Source organism: Aspergillus ruber, assembly GCF_000600275.1.
Source record: "Aspergillus ruber CBS 135680 unplaced genomic scaffold scaffold00001, whole genome shotgun sequence".
Taxonomy (NCBI): Eukaryota; Fungi; Ascomycota; class Eurotiomycetes; order Eurotiales; family Aspergillaceae; genus Aspergillus; species Aspergillus ruber.
In genome coordinates, this window is record NW_024467297.1 from 1046455 (window position 1) to 1060193 (window position 13739).

Genomic DNA, 13739 nt, shown 5'->3' on the forward strand with positions numbered 1-13739 from the left:
CTTCATCTTATAGCTTTCTATTATTGCTGGGATATATAAAACCTGTCTGCCCGCTGCAAGGGACCAGAAGTGAATTTTCACTATACAAATTCTCACTAACTATACAGAAGTGGTCATCTTGTCACTTCACCCAGCAGCTACAATTGCACTGGCTCAATTACATCTTCATTCACAGACGTAGTCTCCTTGTTGATTCTCACACGCAGACCTTTAAACAGGCACGCAATTCCTGTCTCACTCGCTTTATCTCTCCCGACCTTCTTGATAATCAATACCATCACCATCTTCGTCGCCCATATAATGGCTGTCCTGGTATTGGGTAGCTGGCCCAGCAAATTTTCTCATGGTCCTCCACAATCACATGCCAATAAATTCGATATGAATAGTGACGGACCTTGTCGAGAAACGGGCATTTAAACAGCAAAACGCCGCCCAAGAGTCTTGTAGCTTCATTAGCATAGGGTGCCTGACCGGCAATATTGGGCTGAATAGTCCATGGTGTTAAGATGTTGTCAAAATAGCCCACAGGAGGCTTGGTGGCCGGGGTGCGGTGTTCATGACTTCTCCATGAGGGATCGAGAAGTTGGAAGCGCGGCTAGGGTTTTTCGGATCGGGAGGCTAGCTCTTGCAGATTGCTCCATGATGGAGTCTTGGAGACTTGCGCGCTTTACGAGGTAATATGGAACGAAGACCCAAAACGTCGGTCGAATTCGCATAAACTGCTGCGGTGAGAGCAAATTGATTTTGATCATCGTCGGTTCTCCTTCATTATCAGAACACATCGATTGAGTCCTTGTGGCTTAGTGGTGGGTGGTTGGATTGCATACTTTCATTTGAGATTGATGTATTGTTGAAATGAGCAACAGTTTTTTATAGCCCGAAACTAAACAACACTGACATAAAGTGAAATATTGAATTTTAAATCCGGACCTAAACAGACCCGAAATATTATGATTGTTCCCATAGGCGCTGTAACTAAATAGCATTCACACCAGCCTCCTTCTTCTCATCCCACTCACGATAAAATCCTGCCACCAAAAATGCCAACTCCAGTGCCTGCTTCTCATTCAATCTCGGATCACAGAAAGTGGTATACCTCTCCCCAAGCCCCTCCTCCGTCAAACCGCCAGCACCACCTACGCACTCTGTGACCGCCTCCCCGGTTAACTCGAGATGCATACCGCCCAGGAACGAGCCAGCTGCGCGATGGATCTCGAGAGCCTGGCGCAGCTCGGAGAGGATATCGCTGAAGTGCCGGGTTTTGACACCCGAGGGAGTGGATTGGGTGTTGCCGTGCATGGGATCGCATTGCCAGACGGGAATGTGGCCGGATGCCTTTACAGCAGCAATATGGGCGGGGAGGTGCGAGGAGATTTTTGACGCGCCGTAGCGGGAGATGAGGGTGACTTTGCCGATCTCGCGAGTTGGATTGACAGTGTCGAGGAGCTGGACGAGGTCTTCGGGGGAGATGCTGGGGCCGATTTTCAGACCGATGGGGTTGGCGATACCGCGGAAGAACTCGACGTGTGCGCCGTCGAGTTGGCGCGTGCGATCGCCGATCCAGATAAAATGGGCGGATGTTGCATAGTGGCTGGTGTCGTTGGGGCTGGAGGAGGATGGGTTGCGCTGGAGGCGGGTTAGACTCTGTTCGTATTCGAGGAGGAGGCCCTCGTGGCTCGTGAAGACTTCGACGGTCTCGACGCCGCGGTCTGTGTCGATGCCGACTGTATGCATGAAGCGGAGAGCATCTTTGACGCGGGTGACGATGCGTTCGTACTTTTCCTTGATGGAAGGGGTGATGACATGGCCCAGACCCCAGTCGAGCGGGGAGTGTAGGTCCGCGATGCCCGAGGAGAGCGAGCCGCGGAGGTAGTTGAGCGTTGCTGAGGAGTGGAAGTAGGCTGACACTAGACGGGAGGGATCTGGGTTTCTGGATTCGGGGTCAGCAGCGAAGCCGTTGATGTTGTCACCGCGGAAAGAGGGCATTTCGGTGCCGTTGATGGTTTCCATTGGGCTTGAGCGGGGCCTACACTATTAGTCTGCGTCTGACCGAGTATGCTGGAGAGCACTCACTTGGCGAATTGTCCAGCAATACGTCCAATACGAACGACCGGCTTATTGGCGCCTGCAGCAGTTAGCCATTGCCATGCCATAGACAGGAAACGCACTTACCCCAGATTAGAACCAAACTCATCTGCAGCAGAAGCTTCACTTTGGCCTCAATCATATCCTGATTACAGTAGTCAAACAGCTCCGCACAGTCACCACCCTGCAAGACAAACGCCTTTCCCAGAGCGACATTCTTCAAATGCTTCCTGAGATTGTGAATCTCCTGCGTAGTCACCAGCGGAGGCAGTTTCTGTAGCTTGCCGAGGGCCGCCTGCACGCCGTCCGAGTCGCTGTAGACCACATCTTGCTTGATGGGTTTGGATTTCCAGGCTGCTGCATATTAACTCTGCTATACTACTGTAGTGATATGGGTAACTCACAGCTAGGGGTCCAATTGTCCATGGTGAGTTGTTTAGAGAGGAATACTACTCAGTGATAGCTGGCTGAGGTTTATATGATGGTGTCTCGGTCGTACAGCAAAAGCACTGAGCTGACGTCGAGTGACAGCAAAACAGCGAGGGATAAGCAGAATAAAAGCCCGAATTGCAATTGAGGAAACCACGCATAACAAAGAGAACTGTCAATACAGTCCTTGACTCATGCGCTATACCCCTTCCGGCCAAGATCCCTTTGTTATCGTGTTATCAGTGACTTCACACCTCTCTCCCCACACCTCATGCTTTCAAGCCGAAACCAGTCTGTTCCTGAACTCTATAAACCCATCCTCAACAGCGACGGACATGTCAGATCCAACTGACGACCACCACCAGCACCTCCCCGCAAACCCCGAAGACCGCAAAGCCGCCGCAGCGCTGTCCTCGCTCAACGATGACCTCGGCAGTCGAGACCCCACCGCGGACCAGGAAGCGCTCGGGAAAGCGATGAGTCGGTTGGAGATTGCGGCGGGTCAGGGTGGGCATACAGGTGGGAATGCTACTGCTAGCGCGGGGCAGACAAAGACAGAGCCTCAGGTGCAAGTGAAGGTGGCCAAGGTTAAGGCGGGGGATGTCAATCTGTTGGTGGGTGGTTCTGTCCGTGCTTTGTACAGAACCTGGTTTCACTAAACGAGCTAACACATCATATTTGGCTATGCAGGTGAGGGAATTGGATCTGAGCCAGGTCAAAGCGACGGAGCTGTTGAAGGCGAATGAGGGAGATGTAAAGAAGGCTATACAGGCTTTTATTGCAGTTGCCTAGAACACTGCTTACGATCATGACTCACGTTAACGAATATGAACATTGCATACAACCATCAGATCACCTCCCAATCCCCCTCCCCTCATATATCGTCCACAACAACAGCCACCCCGCCGTCGCCTCCAGCGCCAAAAACCACCACACCCCTCCGATGAAATTATACTGCAATCCCAGTCCCAATCCCCAACCACCAATAAATGGCCCCAGCGTACGTGCTCCGCTCGAAACACTCTGCGCCACCCCGTGGATCGTACCCAGGACAGCGGGGTTCGTGACGCAGTTGTTCACGAGGATGATACCAGCTGGCAGCGCGAATGTCCGAGAGATAACTTGTAGTGCCGCGACAAAGGTAAATGCGGGCCAGACAAGTGCCGGATTCCGGGGAATGAGCACGAGAAAGGGCGCCAATGCGTATGCGATCGCAGAAAAGGGTAGGAACGCGCGGAACGATGCCAATGTGCCTATTTTGGCCTGTACGCCTGGATAGACGAAGATTTGGAGCGGAAGACCGATCACCCCGATGATAGCCGTTGCCAGACCCACCCGTGAAGACGGGAGACCCAGTCCTCCGCCGAAGAAGATACCGTCCCGACTGCCTTCTGGGGCGCGGGGGGTGGGCAGGAACGTGAACGTCATGGAGTTGAAGGCGCTGGTGTGGAAGGCGACAAGGAAGTTGGCTAGGAGCGTTAGGAGGACATTCCGGGTCCACGTTTGGCGGAAGGTCGGGCGCTTGTATTGCGGTCGGATGGGGGGTGTTGGAGTCGGGGCGGACTCGTTCTCGTCTTCGTACAGGGAATTGTCTTCTTCTTGGTCGGCTAGAGGACGGTAGTATTGGGGGATGCGATTTCTTGAGACGGATCTGGCGAGTTTCCGGCCTAGATTCCGGCCCCAGTCATCGCGATACCGTGCAATCACATGCGTCTAGTCGATCATTAGCCTCGACTCAGTGCAACAGGTGCAAGGTGCAACAGGTGCAAGCATACCTCGTCCAGCCCCAAAAACACAGCCAACATGGAACAGAAGATGAATATTCCACTCAGCACATTCGGCAACGCGTACGGCCAATGCTGCATCCACCAAACTCCCTCCTTCCCTCCAAAGAACGACCCAGGTCCAAACAGACCAGGATAACTACCCGCCGGATCAGCCAGCATACCCCCAAAGACCGGTCCAATGATAACCCCGATGTTGAAGCACATGGGCAGCAGCAGGAACGCCCGAGCTTGGAACTTTTTCTCCTCGATCATCTCGGCAATCATCGTCCTCATCACTCCGATGTTACTATTGAGCATGCCGCCCAACGTCCTAAACACCGCCGCCGTCACGAAGGACCTCGAAAACCCAAAGCCAAGACACGATATCGACGTCCCCAGCAACCCAATAAGCAACACCTTCTTCCGTCCCACGGCATCCGTATCCGCCAGTCTCCCCCAGAAAACAGACGAAACAAACTGCGCGGCCGTAAAACAAGCCTGTAGCATACCCGCCTGCGCAGAAATCGTCGAGTCAGGCAGCGACGGATCAAACGACTTGAGCTGGTAAAACATATACGCCTGCAAAGACGTCTGCGTGACAGGTTCCGATAAGCGTGCGAATGTCAAGATGGCGAGTTGTGACTTTTTGGGCAGCGACATCCAAGTCGCTGGTTTTTCGGCTTCATTCTCGCGAGATCGTACGGGGTCGTCAACATCGTCATCATCATCGTTAATCGTAGGCTCTGGGATCGGAGCGATATACCGAAAACTTCTTGAATCGGTGTCATCGGTCACTGTATCGTCGTCTCGGTCGCGGAAGGACTGTGGCCGTGACTGAGATTGTGTGTCGTTGTCTGCATGGCCGACACTCTGGCGGGATTGACTCGAACCCATCAATCGTTATAGAGATTGAATATTTGTCTTGTGAAATCTACCCAGACACACCAGGCAGGAGAGAAAGATAAAGCATTTTCAGCATCAATCGCCATTTGTCGCCCCTCGTGCGCGATTCGACTGACTTGGCCGGTGGAGTTCTTTAGCCGCTCCGATTCGGCTCGGATTACCAAATGGGAAATGAAATGCATGTACAGTTTTACTTGTGCTATGTGTACCGATATTTATTGCCTCTTTCTACATTCTATGCTTTGCTTTATAGTGCATTCATGTTGAACCTCAAACATCCCGGACCAGACGCGGAGTCACCCACGGGTAAGGGTAGTTCTTCTGCCACCAATTGAGGCTATCTTGTTAGCTGACGAACATTCAATCAAACAACAAAAAATAGACAACTCACAATGTCCTCTTCCCAGAGATCCTCGGATGCAAAGCCCATGTCCCCCCAACGACAACAATATGCTTCTCATCCATAAAATCGGCTATCACAATCAGCACATCAACGTCCACATCAATTGAATACAACTAGACTCACCACTATACCCTGGGTAAATATCCATAGGTTTAAAGCCAGGCTGCGGCGCAAAATTCGAACTCGTCCACTCATACGCACCACCCATATCACTTTGTCCGCACAGTTGATTGCCCTTGTGCGTCACGGGCGTGGGATGGAAATGGTTGAAGCCTGTGTTGTAGCCCGTCATGTCGATGTAGATGTCCTCACGGGAGGAGGAGGGGAGGTGGTCTCGCGGTCTGGGCATTTTAGTGGACTCTATTTTCGTCATTTGGGGAAAGAGGGGGGGGGGGGGGGGCGTACAGGTCGTTGTTTGCCTTGGCTTTCTCCTCCTCGACTTGACGGTGGATGCTGCGTGCTTCGTGGAGAGTAGGGAGTCGAGCGCCGGCCCAGTCGGCGTATGCTGTTGCGTCGTCGTATGAGATGTAGACGGGCCAGTCGACAGCGAGTTTTAGCGGGACGGGTCCGAAGACGGTTTTTATGGTGAAGCTTTCTATGAAGTTCTCAACCGCATCCGAGGAGCCATGACCATTGGCCGTGCTTTCGGTACGAGTCCACGAGACTGGAATACAATCCATCTTCCCCGTCTTCACAAGATATTCGGCATATTCCCCAACGCAAACAGGCCTTGCCTGCGCCTCAAACCCATGGACCACAGCGTCATACGGCCCGCGCTCATTATCCCACGCGAAATACCCACTCCCCGAGTCATCTTCCGCGTCGTCGATTCCGATTGGGAATGTTCTTGCCCTGACAGGAAACCACTGATTCTCAACACGCTGGCCAGCAGCCTTTTCTGCCATTCCCTCAAAATCTGGCCTTTCTACCCCCGGCGGCGGCTGTATATTCGGACTAAGAATACTCATCCATAAAAACGTCTCCAGATGCAGGCCTTCATGCTCGAACCCTATCCACAGCGCGCGCCCAATGGCCCTATCAGACCAGGGTTTATCGGTTTGATAGAGCGCCTCTATCCTCGCACAGACCTTCCCCCGGAAAGATAGGATTTCAGCGAGCGTGGGCCATGAGTCCGGGACTTCGCTATGACTGTGGCACTCGTTTGGATTGTCGACGTCGGGGTCTATTCCGCGTTCGAAGATTGTTTGGTAGTAGAGCGGTTCGATGGGGGGTTTGTTTGTCGCGCGGGAGAGATGGATGTCCTCGCTTTTTTCTGTAAGATTTGTCTTTTATACCTCGTGCATTCCCCCCGCAATCATAGATAGAAGGTGGAATACTTACAACGTAGGTATATGCCCAAGATAAAAAATTAACTCATTCCGTAACGGAATCGGCTTCTCTTGCAACGCCTCGTTCGGGATCATTTTCAACGTCACCAATTCCCACGCTGCCCATAGCTGTCTCCATTCCTGTATACTTGGCACCGGCTCGGGTGCATACTCCTTTGGGTGTAGTGGGAAGGCATAGGGCGAAGATGAATCCATCTTGATACTATGCATGTATGCGCACGTAGCACGTCACTTATGGGAGAATATTCGCTAATCAAGGACCTATATTAATGTGCATGCGTTTAAATATACTTGTAGTCCATAGAGGGGCAAAGTACTAACTGACTCCAGCCAGTCACCACGTCTCCATATAGCCCATCAGCCAGCCAAATTCAGGGCTAGACGCGTGCGGTGAAGCATGATTTGCATATCCAAACCACCATTCGCCCACCCAGTGGACCCCAACCTGAAGTTATTTTCAGCTGGGCAAAAATCCCACGTAATAAACTTGATCGGAATGCTCAGCTGAAGATGTGTGGGGTTAGGATCCACTTGGCTATCATTTCTTGTTTATACACACTTTGTTGACCGGTTTAGAACTGACTACAGAGGAGTACGTGGCCACACAAGCATGTACCAGAACTCTAAAAATGGCTGTAGCTTTTTTATTCTGGACGCTGCTGCTTTAGCTAAGGTTCTCATAATAAGTAAATGTACTTGCGGGCCTGCTTGGATGGAACGTAGAGTCAAGCTCAACCCACCAGCAAAATGCGGCGTTCACGCACTACAGTAAAACCTCACTATAAGCAATTAAATCAGACCGCTCGCTATATTCTTTATAGTGAATTTGGTCGACAGCGCCTGTTATATTATATATATATCTAAATGATACAGTAAATACAGCTTCCATTCATGAAAAAAAGGTCCGAACATCAGTCTGGTACTGATTTCGCATCTTTTTCTCTATCAATGCTCGCTCATGATGCAAAAGTTCTTTTAGGAGGTGTCTGTTTCTGGATAGAGAGATGGCCAGAATTGGCGTGCTTTCTCACGTATGAGCTCTTGGGATACTGAAATCTGAGTCTCTGCTTGCCATATCCACTCATATTGCCTGCTCAAGATCTGGCTAACTCTCTGCTCGATACTTTTTAGCATCTAGCTGGTAGTCTTTTGCAGTATCAACCAGTTATAATTTGCGGAAAGGGCCTGTGAGTTAGTAGATGGAGTGACCTTCTGCTTATACACCTCTTCAAACCACTTTTGTAGCTGAATCCCAGCTAAATAAGGCTTTGATTTATGCTGGACACGAAGGGCGGATCGCTAATGGTTTGTAATAGTAGTTCGTTCGGCCATCTTAATCAAAATTCGTGGTAGGGTGGAATCGCAGTGAACCAAATATTTAGCTTTTCTATCACTCGTTATAAGGAATCTTGTATGAGAGAATTGAAAAAAGATTGCACATTGCGAATAGCGGGGTTTTGTGCAATTTTGTATGGGGATTTAAATTGGGCACGGTGGCAAGTTGCTTACAACGGGGGATTCCCTATAACGGGGTTGCTTATAGCGAGGTTTTACTGGTAACAATGAACCTCGCATCACACATTTCCTTTTCGAAATGCCCCCAAAACTCCCCCAAACTGCAATGACAGCAATCGTCTGCACCAAAGCATCCGTCAACCCCCGTCGTTCGTAGAAGTGACCTCTCAAACAACAAAGGGCATACGACGCCGTCACGCGCGCATTCAAATCAGTAATCACAGGTCTCCCCGTCTCTGGATCGGTCATGACATCCGCGCCACAAGGGCCGTAGTATCCTCTACTATGCAGGTGGCCCTGAGTTTCCCTGCTGTGGACGAGAGTCCTAACATGGTGTGATGCAGTCGCCATTTTGCAACGGATTTTCCATCGTCGTTTAGCGCGGCGACCACGGACATTTGATAGATGTGTTTTCGTGAGGAGGGATTGCTTGCTGGGCCTTAACTGTGGAAGGTCGGCATGGCGAAGAAAAGGGCGATGTTAGGGCCCGCCGCCATCTTGCGAGTAGAGATGTGTAGTCGAGGATGACTGGCTGGGAGGGGAGCATAATTGCAGTTGCTCGAGATCCAGAAATGCAAGGTTACTCTATACAAGTCATAGTAGCTAGGACAAGCTTCTAAGAATGTCTAAGCGATCCGTATCTGGAATGTGGCTTATATGGATACGCAGTCCACACATGAGCACGCTGATCGCATTCTGGACAAACAATCCTACTAAATGGGCACATGTGAGGTCTTCGTGGCGTGTGTATGGATGCTGACCTCGCCATTTTTCGGTTTTGTATGTGCCTTTCTTACATTGCTCGTGATAGTGTTTAACGAGAAATGCCAATACAATAGACTAGACAGCATTTCCCTTGGAAAGAATGGGGAGGAAAGGAAGTATATACAGCAGTAGATTAACCCTAGGTTACCAACCAGTCTACCAACATAACAATACATCGAAACAAACCGCAAGATAATCTAATTCGTACGCCTCAATGCCAACTTCGTAACAAGCACCAGCCCGGCCCCCACAAAAACAGCAACCCCACTAAACACCATCGCAGCCCACCATCCATACCCATCAATAAGCGCCCCACAAATTGGCGTCCCCGTCAACCCCGAAACCCCCACTATCAAAAACGCCATCCCCAAATACGCCCCAATCAAGCTCGGATGCGGCGCGATCTGCGCAATACAAGGCGATAGTAACGACACAATCGCTCCCGAACAAAACCCATATAGCGCTGCAAACACGATAATTGCGGCGTTCGATTTAACCTCCATCCAGCAGAGCAGGAGGACTCCCGTGCAGGCTCCGGAGATGGAGAGGAGCGTGAAGTTGCCGAATTGGTCGGCGAGGAGGCCGGGGATTATGCGGCCGATTATGGAGGCGGCGTTGAGAATGGAGAGCATGTAGGAAGCTAGGCGGGGAGACATGCCGCGGTAGATCGCGTAGGTTTCGATGTAGAAGAAGGGGGTGAACATGCCCCAGATTAGGAAGAAGAGGGAGGCAATTGTTAAGATGTAACTGGGGTTACGGAAGGCTGATAATACCAATATATTTCCCTTACGGGGAGGAAAGCGTCTTCGGACCGTGGCGCATGCAATCGCTAGAAGCGCTAGGATGATGAATCCCACGATCCGCACTCCCCAACCAAACGCGATATTGCGGATCTGGAACAAATTGTTTAAAGCAATCGGGAAAACCACACCACCAAGCGAGGATCCGCTAACCGCTATCCCCATAGCCAGAGCTCGACGGGTCCGGAAATACTGTCCAACAGCAGCCATGGCCGGCGCGAACATCATGCCGCAGCAGAGACCACCTAGAATCCCTTGGGCAAGCATGAATTGGTAGTACTCTTTGCAGAGGGATGTCATCATCACGGCGAAGACGAGGAACAATGCTGGAGGGAAGATGATCTGCCATGTGAGTTATCTTAATAGACATGGAAATGTAGTGATACATACAATGGCACCTATCCGGTCGAACAACGGCCCTCCTATCACACCCCCGGCATAGAGAAAGAATACCTGTACCGATCCAATCCATGAAATAGTAGACGACGACTCATGGCTCAGCTGGTGGCTCTGGTAATAATCTTGATATACACTGACTCAATGAGCATATACATCAAGTCACAATTCTAGTAGGGGAACACACCCATAAGCATTCAAATACCCAAACGTGCAAAACAGCACAGAAAAAGCCCCAACAACAACTCCCCATGCCTTAATTCCACCATCCGGGAAATCATCTTGCGGCGGAGGTACTTGTTCCTTTTCAGTCTCAGGCTCGACGGTACCCATTTTCTAATGTCCACGGGCTTCTGCAAAGTTCAGACCGCGAAGAAAGTGGAAGCAAAGTGGCTATCTTTGCGATTATATTCCATTCTGGATAAGCGGCAACAAAGCGAACCTTATCCCAGGAGGAAAAGTGGAAAATGGAAAGTAAAAATCCACATTGGCTTCAGACATCAGTGTCTATGAACAGATAACAGAGAACTGGGAGCGCGACACCACAATCGCGGAGGATCGACGCACCTAGACGAAGGCGCTAGCGATTGGCGACAAAGTAAGGACCGCACTAGCGTTTTTGTAGAGATGTGTTTGCTTCCGGGCCGGTGGGATACACATGAAGTGATACATATCACACATGCCCATTTCCGGGGCTTAGGAATGGCAACCGAGCCGGGGAGGGAGCGGGGTTGGGGATACCCGAGGAGCTTAATAGAAGCACAGGACAAGACTAGCCTTGGATATATCATTACTGTCATTATGTGCTATCTGTACTCTGTACCATGTCCAATATGTACACCGCATACCAATCATCTCAAAGACCCAAGAAGTTCCTCCTAGTCCCACTCTTCCCCTTCCCACCAGTATACTTATTGAACTCCTGCGGTCCCTCCTCACTAACCAAATACCCATTCGCACAAGAATTGAACGAAACCTTGGGCTGTCGCGCATAAAACCCATCAAACTTCTCATCCAGTGCCTGCGTCAGATTCGCCACCGCACCCGCAGGATGCAACTGCTGCCACGGCTTGCGACAAGCATCGCCATCGCAGGACTTGAGCACCATCATCAGCGCGTCAAGTCGAGGGATAATCTGGCCGATGGGCCGGTTTGCGATCTTGAAATCTTGGTGTTGTGCTGGGTTCGCAGCAAGGTTGACGGTTTGGTGGGGGTCAGATTTCATGTTGAAAAGCTCTTGCTCGTTGGTGCACCAGACGGAGTAATAGACACTGTAGGAGTCGGAGATTAGGCGCAGGGCTTTGTAGGTGTTGTTTTGGAATTGGGTGAGCGGTTCGATGGGGACGTTGCTATAGTGCCCGTAGATGCCTTCGGGGATGGCGAGGCCCCAGTATTCAATGGCGGCATGCTCGGTCTTCGCGTCGGCCGTGTCAGCTTGGGTGAAGGGGAGAGCTTTGCCGTCGAGGCCGGGGCGGGAGGTAGCGTTGGCGATTTGGAGAAAGGTTGGAGCGATGTCGGTGTGAGAGGACACAACGTCTAGGGTTGCGTTTTCGGGGATGCCGGGGCCGCGGATGGCGAAGGGGACATTGATGTCGGTTTCTGCATCGCATCATTAGTACCATGCACTCACTCACATGGTTTATGGTAGGGAGACTCACCATAACCACAGTTCTTCCCCGGGTTCATCCGATGCTGTCCAATATGATACCCGTTATCCGCCGAAAACACAACATACGTGTTATCCAGCACACCGGCCTTGTCCAACTTCTCAATAAGACTCCCAATCATCTCATCAACCGCCTGCAGCGCGCGCAGCCGTCTCCGTCCAAACTCATCATTGTACTGGATAAGCGTCTCATTCAGCTCGGGCAAATCCTTCACCCATCCCACAGCACCCTGGATGGGCTTGTTGAAGCTCGCATCACGAGGAATCTGGTAGTCAGGGAACAAGCCCGCATGGCGCGGCGCAAACTCCGGCTCACCAAACCAATTCGTGTCGCGACTGGGATCGTAAGAACCATTCGAGTGAGGCGCCGTAGGTGCAACAGTCAAAAACCAAGGCTTATCCTTGTTCTCGATAGCCTCGTCCAGGAACCCGCGTGCCTTATCCGCAATGACATCCGTCGAGTATTGTCCCTGGTAGCTAACCGGCTTGCCGTTGTTACGGGTCATCTGCGCATCGTAGTAGCGGTAGGTATATGGGTCGAGAAGGAAGTCGGAACTGTTGAAACCCTTGGCAGGGGGGTTGTTGTAGTTGGTTGTGCTGTGCGCGTTCCACAGCTTGCCGACGTAGTAAGTGTTGTAGCCGGCTTCTTGGAGCCAGATGGGGAGGTAGTTGTCGTTCCAGCCGGCTTCGACGATGCGGGGGTAGCCGCCGTAGGGAGGGTTTACGTCGGTGATGTTGGTGTTATGGGGCATGCGGCCGGTCCAGATGTTGGCGCGCGAGGGGCAGCAGAGGGCTGTTGAGCAGTAGTGTTTGGGGAAGGTGGTTCCTTTTTGGACGATTTGTTTCTGCGCCAGTTAGCATTTCCCAATACCTGCGCAATCGTGTACTGTGTAGATACCTGGAGCTGGGGCATATAGTCCGGACTCCCCATATGCTTATCCTGGTCATCCGTCAAAATAAACAGAATATTAGGCTGGGTGCTAGCCACAGCCAGTCCAGAGAATAGCAGAGTGTTTAGAAACTTCATCATGCAGTCGTTCCCTTCTCTCTCTCGCTGCTTTGAACGGCTTGAGAGACAGAAACCAGCCCATTTCATCGCGAGCAACACCCATCCTTATATGTCCCTCTCCCGCCTGAGATCACCTCTATCATCATCACTGTCTGAGCCAAAGCCTTAAATCGCCTGGCTTTCTTCTCACACAATCCACCTCTCCACACCCGACGCGCAGCCATTTCCCCGTCTCTGCACAGAATCCCCCATACAAAAGATGGGGAGAGTCAGTCCATCCGCAGAGAGATCATCGCATCGGCAGAGATAGGTACTCTGTCTGGCACGGGACGGAAAACATTGTACTTAGAAGGGCAGAGGTATGATTGCGAGAGCACAGCTGCATATTACGCGATAGTAGACACAATTGGCTAGTGCACGGGATAACATCAATAGACCAAAGAATGAGGTGATTGCTGGAGAGAGGACTATATATGATCAGCGGAGGTAATATCGAAGTTAATAAGTTATGGCCAGTGTGAGTGTCTACATAGTGTTCGGGTACACTGGCTTTGGTGATTTGCACTAAGAGCACACCATCGGGTCCACCGCCGATCAGATATAGGGCCCTGAGTATTTCCCCGTCGGAGTATGCCTGTGTTATCATAGCAGAA

At 51.2% G+C, this 13739-nt stretch overlaps 6 protein-coding genes across 6 annotated transcripts; 1 reads left to right on the forward strand and 5 right to left on the reverse strand.

The window, feature by feature from the left end:
• Positions 1–810: 810 nt before the first annotated feature.
• Positions 811–2681, reverse strand: EURHEDRAFT_29310 (3-deoxy-7-phosphoheptulonate synthase class II). Its single transcript, XM_040778241.1, has 4 exons — positions 2490–2681; positions 2173–2439; positions 2074–2125; positions 811–2026 (listed from the first exon to the last, which is right to left on the reverse strand). The coding sequence occupies exons 1-4, from the start codon at positions 2509–2511 to the stop codon at positions 976–978; spliced, it is 1392 nt and encodes a 463-aa protein (XP_040643450.1). The 5' UTR covers positions 2512–2681; the 3' UTR covers positions 811–975.
• Positions 2682–2849: 168 nt separating this feature from the next.
• On the forward strand, positions 2850–3306 carry EURHEDRAFT_373675 (huntingtin-interacting protein K; the record flags this gene model as incomplete). Its single annotated transcript, XM_040778555.1, has 2 exons — positions 2850–3128; positions 3205–3306. The coding sequence occupies 2 exons, from the start codon at positions 2850–2852 to the stop codon at positions 3304–3306; spliced, it is 381 nt and encodes a 126-aa protein (XP_040643451.1).
• EURHEDRAFT_407766 (putative MFS multidrug transporter) lies at positions 3078–5225 on the reverse strand. The gene is made up of 3 exons (XM_040780655.1): positions 4290–5225; positions 3205–4227; positions 3078–3128 (listed from the first exon to the last, which is right to left on the reverse strand). The coding sequence occupies exons 1-2, from the start codon at positions 5172–5174 to the stop codon at positions 3367–3369; spliced, it is 1746 nt and encodes a 581-aa protein (XP_040643452.1). The 5' UTR covers positions 5175–5225; the 3' UTR covers positions 3078–3128; positions 3205–3366.
• A 215-nt stretch (positions 5226–5440) lies between these two features.
• On the reverse strand, positions 5441–7130 carry EURHEDRAFT_469418 (uncharacterized protein; the record flags this gene model as incomplete). Its single annotated transcript, XM_040785281.1, has 5 exons — positions 5441–5520; positions 5575–5656; positions 5698–5927; positions 5992–6852; positions 6928–7130. 5 exons carry the CDS (start codon positions 7128–7130, stop codon positions 5454–5456), a joined length of 1443 nt encoding a protein of 480 aa, XP_040643453.1. The 3' UTR covers positions 5441–5453.
• A 2282-nt stretch (positions 7131–9412) lies between these two features.
• EURHEDRAFT_373678 (MCT family MFS transporter) lies at positions 9413–10744 on the reverse strand (the record flags this gene model as incomplete). The annotated part of the gene is made up of 3 exons (XM_040778556.1): positions 9413–10357; positions 10406–10547; positions 10599–10744. The coding sequence occupies 3 exons, from the start codon at positions 10742–10744 to the stop codon at positions 9413–9415; spliced, it is 1233 nt and encodes a 410-aa protein (XP_040643454.1).
• Positions 10745–11186: 442 nt separating this feature from the next.
• Positions 11187–13107, reverse strand: EURHEDRAFT_469426 (sulfatase family protein; the record flags this gene model as incomplete). Its single annotated transcript, XM_040785282.1, has 3 exons — positions 11187–12010; positions 12070–12922; positions 12976–13107. The coding sequence occupies 3 exons, from the start codon at positions 13105–13107 to the stop codon at positions 11268–11270; spliced, it is 1728 nt and encodes a 575-aa protein (XP_040643455.1). The 3' UTR covers positions 11187–11267.
• Between the last annotated feature and the right edge of the window lie 632 nt (positions 13108–13739).